This window comes from Fukomys damarensis, unplaced genomic scaffold (genome assembly GCF_012274545.1).
Source record: "Fukomys damarensis isolate Sample0158 unplaced genomic scaffold, DMR_v1.0_HiC HiC_scaffold_13, whole genome shotgun sequence".
Classification (NCBI taxonomy): domain Eukaryota; kingdom Metazoa; phylum Chordata; class Mammalia; order Rodentia; family Bathyergidae; genus Fukomys; species Fukomys damarensis.
In genome coordinates, this window is record NW_022900925.1 from 21,861,102 (window position 1) to 21,873,128 (window position 12,027).

Sequence of the window (12,027 nt, forward strand, 5' to 3'; positions counted from 1 at the left end):
TAGAAATGGTCAGGAATGGGGGCGTGATCAGATGACAGATGGCCTGGCTTTGGACACGTACTGATGGAGAGATAGGATACTGGAAAGGAGATGATGAGTGTGCTACAGAGGGTTCTAGCTCTGCACTGGATTGGGGCACAGAGGAAGCCAGTTAGGGGTTGAGGGGCCTGGGGGAGCTAGTGGAATAGACAGAAAGCTGTCAAAGGGGAAGGAAGTGGAGGCACTGGTGGAATAAATGGATTCCTATGTTGGATACTATGTAATAGAAAATTTCAGGAAGATGACAAAGTCCAAGGAGTAGCCATGGAGCTGTAGCTGACCTCAGGGGTGATGAATTTATTTGAAGAGTGAAGAAATGGGAGAACAACCTTTGCTAAGAGCTTCCTTTCCTTTACCTTCTGTATCCTTACCAAGCCCTCTATATGCAGGGTCGGTGGGTGGAGGAGATCTTGAACCTCGAGCCTCAGGATGAAGGGTTAATGGAGTAACTAGGAGAAGGAAAGGATTGTATTCAAGGAAGAAATGTTCTGACAGTCTCGTTGGGCTTGATGAACCATAAAGTATACATAAAGGATGATGTCTTTTGACACCTCACAAGTTCTAAACTTTTTCTCATGAGCCGCATAGACATCCTAGAAGATATTTAGAGAATATTTTAAATTAATATTTATCATTCTCACAGAAACAGAATCAATTCTGACAAGGCTTATCTTAGGGTATGAGTTTTTCCTAACTATGTGGGAACTGGAAGGGGGAATAAGCGAACTAATGATGTGATGGAGTAGTGAATTAGCCACAGTGTGTGTGTGTGTGTGTGTGTGTGTGTGTCTGTCTGTCTGTCTGTCTGTCCAATAGTCATAGTCCTTATTGTCACCATAGGGTCCACATGGTCCAAATCTCTTTTATTATGCTCACTCAATCTTAGTTGGGCATCTTAGGAGGAAACCTAGTGGTTCATGCTTAAGAGCCCTCTCAGTGCTCAAGAAACTTGGGTACCTGTTCAGTCAAGCTTTTAAATTCTACTGCTAGTTTCAGAAGCTAAGTCACCTGGCCTATGTTCCAGTGGCCACTGCCACAAAGGTAACTGGGGATTCCTAGTCCCTTATTACCCAAAGATTTTCTTGTTTCTTGCTCTGATGATGCCTTCTCCAGCCCTGGCCACAGTGCCACCCTTGGGCTCCCAAGGCTGCAGCATCTTCTGTGTCCATTCACAGGTTTGAGATGTTGTTCTCAAAGCAGAGCTAAGGACAGCATTACCATGGCAGGTCCTGAAGGTCTCCACCCACCGACCTCTCAGTTCTGGCACTGACCTTGGTGACCAATCCAGTAGGAAATCCTGCAGACTCTCAGTGTCTAATAATTTTGGCCTCAGAAGGAAGAGCTTCCATTCCCGTCTTCTTAGGAAGTCTCTTGGTCTTTTACCAAAAGCATCCATTAACTCCAGTGCCTCCAGCTCAGCAGAAAAAGAATATTAAGACAGGAAATCTCTTTGGTCATGAAATGTCCTTTCTCTGCTTCCTCCAAGTGCCTACTTTTACTTTGGCAAGATTTCTCCAAATAAAACTGTGCTTCTTTTGAGGAAAAAAGTAGTGAGTATTACAGGCAGCTAAGTTAGATAGAAATTAATACACAGAGAGGGTCTAAAGTCAATGAAAAGGAGAGACATCAGAATTGTGGCTGGAGTCACATCTGAAGAAGGTTAAGCCTCAATATAAAGATACAGTGAACAGGCCTTCATGTCTCCCTAAGGGATAAACAGTAACTTGAAATTCTATTGTAATTAGCACGACCTGGTCCAGTAAGTTTAGATAAGCATCAGTTACCAAGGTGGGTGACCAGAGCATTTGGACGCATCCCTTTCCCAAAATGCCTTTGTTCTTTCCATGTACCTTTGCTATGTGACTCATTTCCTTATTGGGTCAATACTGAAGAATTAGAAAAATATTAGAAGCAGCCATACAGTACTTGTAATCCTGCAGGTTAATTATAGTTTGATCCATGTTGTACCCACATTATGACTTTGGTGGCTTTACTATATAAATGACCCCTGTTAAAGGACCTTGATGGCAATCCACCTTCAGGACCCCTCCTGCCTCTCAGGAGGTATCTGTCAATAAACCTCTCCATTCTTAACTTTCATTGTTCCTGAAATTCATTCTTCAATATTTTGGGGACAAGAACTTGTCACATCTGACAACTAGCAGGCTGGAAGTTATATTTATCCTATATCAGTAGCAGTCTTGCTGGAAACTGTCAAGATCTGTGTTACCAAGCACCTTGTCTAGTGCATGCATGTGCACACATGCACACATGCATGCGCACACACAGCTTGTCTATACCTCAGCACCAGCACCGACACTGACACTAACTATAATCTTGGCCAAATTTATATCCCACTTTTTAAATTAAGCAATGTGGGAATTTTCAATTCTCACATCTCTGTGGCAACTTTCTGCTCTGATTTTTCCCTAATTCATTCATTCATCGCATATTTGCTCGGCATCTAATGCCCAGTGCTAATGCTGGGTGTAAGAGTGAACTACACAGACAGATGTCCCTTCCCCTCCTCAAACCCAGCACCCATCAGCCTGATGTTCCCCATCCCATGCAAACAGCTCCCTGGAGACCAGTACGCTTCCACAGTTTTTGTCATTATTCTGGGTATTGTTTTGCGCAGTCAATAAGTTGCATGACGGAATTATTTGGTTGTGTTTGGCACTGAAGTCAGAACAGATATGTGTGCCCTGCAAATCTGTTTCCTCTGACCATCCTCCCTGACTGGACACATCCAATTTGCATTTTCATTCAGATATTCTCTGTAGACTTTAGTTTCCAGGAAAGGCAGAAGGAGCTGCTTTTGAATGGAGCTGGCAGGGGGGAGGGTTTTCCAGCACTTAGCTTGCTGAAAGTACATGTGCTAACCAAGAAGTTACTATCTGGGGAGGCTAAAGCTTCCCCCTTTTTAGCACGCAGTGTTTTGCAACCAAGAGTCAGAGAGAAATCAGCCCCAAATAAGGATCCCAATGGCCTCTGAAAAATTACTCTCTCTCCTTTGGTTTCTCACCTCCAACTTTTCCTGCAGCCTTGCCACTATTTCTTAGAGAAGAGGAATTAGAGGAGGAAATTAAAGAAGAGGAAAACTCATGAAACCCAAAGTCTTGCTTCTCTCTTGATTTCCCAGTCTGGTATTAAATCACCCTATTCTTTGGATACCTGGGGAAGATGCACTGAGATTCTTGCACTGTACGTGTAAATTTCAAATCCTGTTTACTAAGAACCCTCTCCCTTTAAAGCTGTGCTGTGGCCAGTGGAGGCCAGCTGGGCTAAGACTCTAAGGTGACACAAGGCAGAGTGTCAGAGGAACAGAGAGGAGTGTGAGGGAGGCGGGAGGTGAGGAGGCCCACAGGGCAGGATAGGTGGGAGAGGCCCGTGGAAGCTGACTATTGGAGAAGTGCTGAGGCCCTGACCCAATTCTGAGGTTGCTAAAATCCTACCCTCAGATTTTTGGCAGGCTCTAGGGCTTTGGGTCCTTAGGCAAGTATGAGAACAGCGGTGCAGGGGTACTTAGGACTTGGGGAACTCGCTGTGCTTTAGGTGACACAGGTGACTAGGAATAGTGAGGGGGAGCCTTAGACCCCATTAGGGGTATTCAAATTCTCTATCTGGCCTGGCCATTTGTCCTTGAGCCTGCTCACCACCCTTCATATGGTTACAGCTCTTTGCACATTGCTTACGAAGCACACTTGCTCTATTTCTTCATGCAAGTCTCATGACAATGTTAGAAGCAGCAGTTTACTAATCATCCTGTCCAGGAAAGGACCAGAGAGGTTGGGACTTCCTCAAGGCCACACAGCTAGATAGAAACTCATCCAGGCCTTTGGCCATAATTTTCTTTCTTTTTTCTTTTTTTTTTTTCCTTTTTATTGAGTTTACTGGTACATTCTAGGTATACAGTACAGTTACATTCATTACTGGGATCTTGCGCCTTTACATTACAGGTCTTGGTTCTCATTTTTTCCCCTTGTCCCTGCCCTCCCTTCACCCCCTCCTCCCCTCCCCATTTACAAACACTGTATTTCCACTTTTTCATTTTCTCGTATTTTTTTTCTTTTCCCTTATTCCCTTTCCCCTACCCTTCCCACTTTCCCTACACCTTTAGGCCTTCTCTTCCTACTTCACATTGTTAATTGTCCCATTAGCATCTGGTGTACTATTTTAGTTTTTCACACCAGAGAAACTATTTGGCCATAATTTTCTGACATCAGCTAGGGCTTTTCCCTCTATCCCAGCTACCTCTTCCTCCTCTCCCGCCTCTCATTCTTGTCTCGTCTCATTTCTTTCCTTTTTTCTTCTTATGTCCTTATTTTGAGTCGTGCCACTACGTTTAGCTAGCATAGCCCTCACTTCATACAGCCTAAGATCTTGCCCTAGGGCTCCCCAACACAGATTACCAATCATCTGGGATTGGGAGATGATGTGAAAAAATACAGCTTTATATAGGAAAAATATGATCCCTTGATGTAGAGTCAGGGTCTGATCTTTATCAAGGTGCCAAGAGAATGTGGAAGCACATTGAAGTGTGTGGTTGCTCTAAGCTTGCTTCAAAATGTGCCCCCCTCCTCCCAATAATCACACATGTTTGAAATCTGAACCCTTGACCCCATCCTTAAGTGTCCCAGAGCCCCTCAGCTGGGACTCTCATAGCTCCGTACCTCTGAATGCAATCATTCTATGTGTCCTTTGAGGTCCCCTTGTGTGGCCACCACAGACGCTAAGGATTCAGTGAAAGACTGTCAAGATAATATTCCGGTACCCCCTCCAGTCGATCATAGCAGTATATATTTTTTTGTAAGAAGCCTGTTGTCACACTACAGCTATCTGGAGTTCAGCAGCTTTCCCTTGACCCTTCACGCACTGCTCAGGGCACCTTGTGCAATGCAAGCCTCAGATAAGAGCAGCAGTGCCTGCCCCACAGTGCGGCAGCCCAGAGATTCCCCAGCATGGCCGACACCACTATTAGCAGAATGGTTCACTTTGCCTCTGGCCCCTCGCCATGAAAGCCCTCACCCTTAGACTCAATTGCTGGTCACCAGCACCAGCCCAGAGGACAGCCTGAAGGATGAGACCATGATGGGACAGGCAATGTGTTCTCTCTCCAACCAACCCAAGACACTGCTAGTGAAGCTTTCCTTTCTCCTCCCCTGTGCTCAGCTGCCACTACCACCCCCCCACCCAGTGTCTTTGGAACCAGGGCAGAGCCACAGCGGAAGCCCACATGCTGGAAACCTAACATGAGCGCTGCTCAGAGTGACAGCAAGCTCAGTTCTATTCCTCTCAGACACCTCCTTTGGCATCTCTTCTGGAGAGCAAACATCACGTGCGGCTCACTTCTCCTCTCCCCAGGTCCCACAAACGCTGGCTGCATGGATGTTAAGATTAGGAGATGATGTCTTATTTACAAGAAGGAGAGTCCAGAGGTGGACAAAGCAGCACAAATATGCTGTTAGTCTTCCATGTCACCTTGAACCTATCACTGCCTTGCTCTTGGCATCAGTTTTCCTATAAAGAAAGAAAGAAAGAAAGAAAGAAAGAAAGAAAGAAAGAAAGAAAGAAAGAAAGAAAGAAAGAAAGAAAGAATCTCCCTAACTCCATTTTTGTCTGACAACCCATGAAAGAATAATGAGGGATCTTGGTTCTTGAAAGCAAAAGATCGCAGAACAGAGACTCCAAGAATGTGAGTCCAGGGCCACCTGGAGCACAAGCTCACCTGGGAGAGAGGGGAAGAGCGAAGCGAGAAGGGGCTCCCAGCCGGCAGCTGGAAAGGGCTGGACAGGTGCAGAGCCCACTGCTTCTCACTCTAAGGCCCTCTGAGGGGAGGCGGTAGGGGACTGCGTGCCGCACTGGGGCAGGGAGCACAAAGGAAGTGACGGGGAGCCGGAGGGAAGTGGAAGTGGTACAGCCGAGGCCTGGAGGGCCAGCTCTGATCTTTCTAGAAAGCTCGCTTTTACTTCCTCTCTCCTTCACCCCTGACACTGAGTGGGAGTCTGTCGAGATGACCAAGGTACATGTGGAGGATCCTCCCTGTGGGGACAGCCCCCTGACAGGAAGAACAGATGATTCACCACGAGGAATGTTTCTACTCCTCATCTACGTGTTAGTGAGGAGGAGACCCCGGGGGAGCTGGGGATTTTAGGGACAATAAAACATAGACCTCCCTCACCTCCCCCAAAGTCCCCTTCCTGGGCCTTTCCCTTGGACCCAACTCAAATCAAGTTTGTGCTGAGATTTTCCCAGCACAGTCCCACGTGAGCGCTGCCGGGCTCCAGGCCCAGGCTCGGGAATGTGGGCTCCAGCCAAGCTCACTCAATTCCACAAGATCTGGGAACTTCCAAAGCTGCCTAAGAGTGGGGATTTCCATTCTTTTCTCCCACCCTACCACTGACCTACCAGCTGGGAGGTATATTACCCCATGCAGCAAAAGTGAGAGGGAGACAATCGCTTTCCATAAGACTTTCTTTCATGATTCACACCCTTTCACCTTCCATGTGTGTTCTGTCTGAAGCTTGCCATGGCCAAGCCACTGATCCAAAATAATAACCCCACCCTTAATGGAGACCAGGAAGTCTGTGTGAATACTCAGCAGAGCCTTTCTCTGTGGCCCTGGGCCAGGTAGTCTCAAACTCTAGAATATGGCTCCGTTACACAGAAAGAAGAGTGGATGCACAATCTCTCTAGATCCTTTACACCTGGATTTCTAGGAGTGATAGTGATAATTTAAAAGTTCTGCCATTTTTCAACTTTTTGACTTAAAGTAGGTCCAAGAAATGACTGAATTCCATGGGGAAATGGGATGAGTCCTCCAAGTCTGAGCAGAACGATATGTTAACAGATTAAAGAGGGGTTTCCATTCATATGAAGAAAAACCTCTTGGAAGGTAATGTGACATGTTCTGTGAAGAAATGACTGCAGGAAATTGCACAGACTCCATCCTGGAAATATTTCATTCATGCGGTAGGAATGAAGCTAGCCATAGTTAAAGGACTGAGCCAAACGCAGAGGTGTTTCAGCAGTAGTGGAAGGAAAGGGGTAACTAGCAGAAGTCAGCCAGAATGAAAATAAGAGAGATGTAAGCAAAGCAATGTGCAAGTAGATTTGATCCCTCTTCTTTCTTGTATTTCCCCCAAGGATTGAATTCCACTCATTCTCTGCTTTCAGATTCTCTAGAAAACAGATATCTATCATGAGATATTAAGCCCAGTGCCCAGGAGCATGGAATCAGAATGTCCTAGGGGAAATTTTGTCCCACCTATAAGATTAGGAATGAGTAAATGAACTTTGCTTTCTACCTAAGGGATATTCACCATTCACCTGAGGAATGCTGGGTTGTTTGGAGAACTGGAGAGTACTCTAGCACCATGCCTGACTCCTGGTAAGCAGTTAATAATGCCACTGCTGACCACTTACTATGGACCAAGTAACACCAATATTTCCTATAGCACATGTAGTGACTGGCAAGGCGTTCCATGCATTTATACACATGATCTCAGTGATGCTTTATAAGAGAAGAGTTCTAAATCCATCCTTTCCCTTCTGGACAAGGGCACAGCAAGGCTCAAAAGGTTGAAGCAATGTACTGAAGGAGTCTAGAGCCCTGAGTTATAGCCACTGATGGGCCTCAGGATTCCTATCATATTTGTAAAAGAAAGTTGTTCACTGAAATGAATGCTAAGGTCTTTTTTTTTATAATTATATAATCACATGGTTTCTAAGGAAATTAAAGCCGCAAATACAGACTGAAGCTAAGCATTTCAATTCCTGAAATTTGGTTCTTCTGCTCACTCATGCTCCCTGGAAATTAAGAAATAAACCAGGAGGACAGCCACCCTGATGGAGAACGCACTTCTTACCCAGTACTGCATGCTGGGCTAAGCACAGGTCCCTGGCTCACAGCAATTTAACCACAAGGAATGTTTCTTGATACTCCTATAGCTGTCTACTGGTTTTGGAAGACACTGAACACAGAGTGAGGAGCCAGACACACAGTCAGCCAGGTGAATGACCAGTGTCACTGTGATGTCAGCACAGACCCTAAGGGCAAGCTGCTTGCATTTCCTTTTGGTAGTCTTTTTCCTTTTTTTTTGGTGCCAGGGATCAAACACCAGCCCTTGCACTTGTGAGGCAGGCGGCGGAACCACTAAGCCAAATCCCCGGCCTGTTGCATTTCATTTTGGAGGACCTTGGGCAAGTCATACGTAAAACCTGTATGGGCCTCAGTTGCCTAATGTATAAAAAGGGAATGAGCAATACCTGCTTGAATTTGAAGGCAACATCTCCAAAAGTTTTAGAACATTCCTGGCACAGAGTAAGCTGAATGAATATTATATGAAAACTTCTGTGGCAAGACTTGATCGGTATGGTTTCTTCCAAGTGCAAAATGTCACAACTTAGAAATCAGTTTAATGTTTACAAAATCCTGCAGTTCTTCAAGGCAGTCACTGTGCTTTCACTCTGTCATTTTAAAGAGAACATGGATTTAATGCACTGTGAGGGAGCCCACCAAGGCTTCAGAGCCCTTTCTCAGCTCAAAGGCTCCTTGGGCTGTGGGACAGGGCAAGCCCTGACTTGCTTGGCAAACCCCTCGAGACCTCAGTTTCTTTGCTTTCTTCCTTTCCTGTGACTTCAGTTTCCTTCCTTTTACTTAAGAGAAAGCAGAATCCTTAAGAATAACCCACGGGGTTCCTACGTGTGGGCAGACTGGGCATATAGCCAACCTACCCCCCTCCCCAAAGTGCTCCTGCCTTCTTTTGCCTCAGCAGTAGGTTAAAAAAACAAGTGTCAAATTCTGACCCACAGCTTCCCCCTTCTACTTCCTGGAAACCTTCCAGGGTGCTGAACTTGCTCAGCAGATTCAGATTCCACTCGTCATTCATTGATCATGTTGCTGCCATAAGCCAAACCCTCTTGCCTGACTCCACCCTCTTAGGTTTTAATAAAAAGCAAAGACAGAGCCACGAGAAAAGCAGAGAAGCTGAGACCAGCTCAGAAACCTCTAACTCTCCAGCTGAAGCTGGTGCTCCTCTTCTCCACCATGCAGGTCTCTGCAGTCATTCTGTGCCTGGCGCTCACAGCAGCTACCTTCAACACCCTCCTGCTGGCTCAGCCAGGTAAGGCCTTGCCTCCTTCTTTCCATAGCACATCACGCATCTCTGGGTTACCATGGACCGGCACAGCACAAGGGTACCCTCTTCTCACCTTAGCAGTTTGTCCAACATGAGGCAGCTCACAGCACAAGGAGAGAGCCTAATCACACTGCTGCTCCAGGATAAAGAGGTTGAATTCCAGCTGTAGACTCCTAATCCAGCTCCTTGCAGGGTTGCTGCTCTGGAAACACACTTCTCCAGCTGCTTTCAGTATACTAGGGGGCTTGGGTGACCAAAGAGAGGGGCATCTGGTGGCAGGGTATTTCCAGATACAGGAAAGAGGGAGAAGACCCAAAATCTGGACTATGCTTCTTTCAGCCCAGCTTCCAGAGCCAGTGACCCTGCAGATGCAATAGTTATCAGGGACACTCAGGACCAGGCATGGACTTTTGGAGTTTAAAAGGAGGCCCCACAGCTAGGATCCTCAGCTGATTTTTGGCCCTAATAATTTGAATTAGTAGCTCTTTCTAATAAATTTTCCCTGAATTACCTAGTTTTAACAGCTCCGCTCTCCCTTGTCTATTACCAACATTGCACACCCATTTTATAGAATGGCAAAATGAGTCAGTGCATCAAAGATCTAACTCTAGCTTTGATAAAATACTAGGATTCAATAGGTTCTACCTCTACCTCTGCTGTCCCTTTTCCTTCTTCTCAAAATTCTTTTCTTCTCTAAATTCAGAAACATGTAACCCACCTAAAATGCCTTTGCTTTGTGGTTTATTTTCTAGATGGAGTTAATGCCCCAGCCTGCTGCTATAAATTTAACAAAAGGATCCCGCTGAGGAAGGTGGTGAGCTATGTAAAGGTCACCAGCAGCAGGTGTCCTAAAGAAGCCGTGATGTGAGTTGAGCATACCAACCCTAACTGGTCTAAAGTTCTCCCTTGGAGAGCAAAGAATAATCCCCACAAACTTAGAGTCAAAGAGTTGTACCCTCAAACCCAATGCCCAACCATTTCAAATGGGAAAACTGAGACCAACAAGGAAAAGTTGACTCTCAGCATCATTCTGCATATGGCTGTATATTCAGGCCACCCCAATTTCCTCACCCTAAAATCATAATGGATGGATTCACCTGGGAAATCTGGTAAAGCAGCTGCTCCATGTTCCCTTCTCCCACCTGCCTCCTCCTTTACCTCCCATGCCTGCCCATTGGTGTAGAGTAGGCTGTGCTAATGCACTGAAACTGCAGAGGTTTAACTCTGTCCTCTCTCCCACAGCTTCCAGACAATAGCGAACAGGGAGATCTGTGCTGACCCCACTGAGAAGTGGGTCAAGGACTACATTGCCAAAGTGGACCAGAATACCCAACTGAAACAGAATTCAACTGCACCAGCAACTTCAATCCCCTTGAACGCTAGCTTCACAACCCAAGAGCCCAAGAACCTGTAGCTAATTTATCTAGCATTGTATTTCCTCAATAACCTCTGATACTAGTATGAACTTTATTAATAAGAAATGTGATTCCTTAAGTGATATTAATCTTATTTAACTTATTGGTGTTTTATTTTTATACTTGGGAACTTTGTTTTCTTTCTATGAAACCTAATTCTACACCTAGGATGTTATTGAGGTCTTCGCAAGGATCTTCAATGCCAAAAAATTTTGTTTTAAATTTCAAAACACTGCTAAAATATTATTGTGGAGTTGAATATTATATAACTATTGAATTAAAAATATATATTTTTGTATAAAACTTGACTTTTGGTGTTTGCCTGAAGGAAACCATGAGCTGAGATTATGAATTATATAGGTGAAGTACAACTACCAACCCATTAGAGGTTAGATGTGCTGAGTTCATGTCCCCTGAGACGATGGAGGTAAAGAATAACAAAATTTTGAGAGACAGCTCCTGAGAGGCAGAGGGGATTCTGAAAATGGGTTGCCACTGAGGTCCTTTGTCAGGTGTAATTTACACAGCAAAGTCACAATGTGGGTACAATGTGGGTAAAATTACAATCAACCTATAGGATTATAAGTACAGCCACTTAGCTAATATTGATGCAATAAGGAAATGAGTCACATAGCAAGGGTACATGGAGAAACTAAATGCATCCTTGGGAAATGATGGGTCCATATGCTCTGGTCACCTACTTGGGCAACTGATGCCTATCTGAACTTACTGGACCAAGTTATATCTAATTTAACTGCTGATAGTGATCCCCCTATGAAGAGGTAACCATAACTATGGTATCTTAGCTATTTTTCTCTCCTTGCTGAAACAAAATACCTGACACTCAAAGTTAAAGGGGGAAAAGTTTATTTAGCTCATAGTTTGTAGAGGTTTCTGTCCATAATCAGCTGGCTCCAAGGTAGGGTGGCACACAAGAGAGACAGTTCATGGTGGCCAGAAGGTGGTGAAGCAATAAGGGACAAGCCAAGCCTCTTTCTGTCCCTTCTATTGTATTCAGGCTACTGGGATTAGGGCAGTGCCAAACTATTCAGTGGGCTGATTAGTAATCACACAGCCTTCATCCAAGCATTGCACCATGAATCAATCTCGCACTCTAGATCCAGCCACCTCTGGAAAAAAACCCACCTATGACCACATGAGGCTTTGCAGGGAGGCATCAGGCACAAACCATAACATGCAATTAGGGGAGAATGGGTGTAGTTTCAATCTAGCCATTTCAAGGTGAGAAGGGTAGATGTAGGGGATACTGCAGTCTGGGGGTTTCTCCAGAAAGCCAATCCAACTGGCTGTGGAGGGAAATTGTGCTGCAGTTTGGCAGTCATGAACTCCTTTTACAAGGTCAATCTAGCCAGAGATTTAGCTCAGTGGTTCCACTGCCTGCCTCACAAGCACGTAAATTACAAGGTCAATCT

The 12,027-nt window shown here is 45.2% G+C and overlaps 1 protein-coding gene across 1 annotated transcript; it reads left to right on the forward strand.

Annotated features, from left to right (window-relative positions):
* Positions 1–9,001: 9,001 nt before the first annotated feature.
* LOC104874367 (C-C motif chemokine 2) lies at positions 9,002–10,824 on the forward strand. The gene is made up of 3 exons (XM_010641388.3): positions 9,002–9,164; positions 9,932–10,043; positions 10,422–10,824. Exons 1-3 carry the CDS (start codon positions 9,089–9,091, stop codon positions 10,591–10,593), a joined length of 360 nt encoding a protein of 119 aa, XP_010639690.1. The 5' UTR covers positions 9,002–9,088; the 3' UTR covers positions 10,594–10,824.
* Positions 10,825–12,027: the final 1,203 nt, after the last annotated feature.

Bases quoted from the DNA above. Each gene is read 5' to 3' on its own strand.
- LOC104874367 (XM_010641388.3), top strand. From the start codon at position 9,089: ATGCAGGTCTCTGCAGTCATTCTGTGCCTGGCGCTCACAGCAGCTACC. The intron at 9,165-9,931 runs GTAAGGCCTTGC...TTTATTTTCTAG, and splicing joins CCTCCTGCTGGCTCAGCCAG to ATGGAGTTAATGCCCCAGCC. The intron at 10,044-10,421 runs GTGAGTTGAGCA...TCTCTCCCACAG, and splicing joins TGTCCTAAAGAAGCCGTGAT to CTTCCAGACAATAGCGAACA.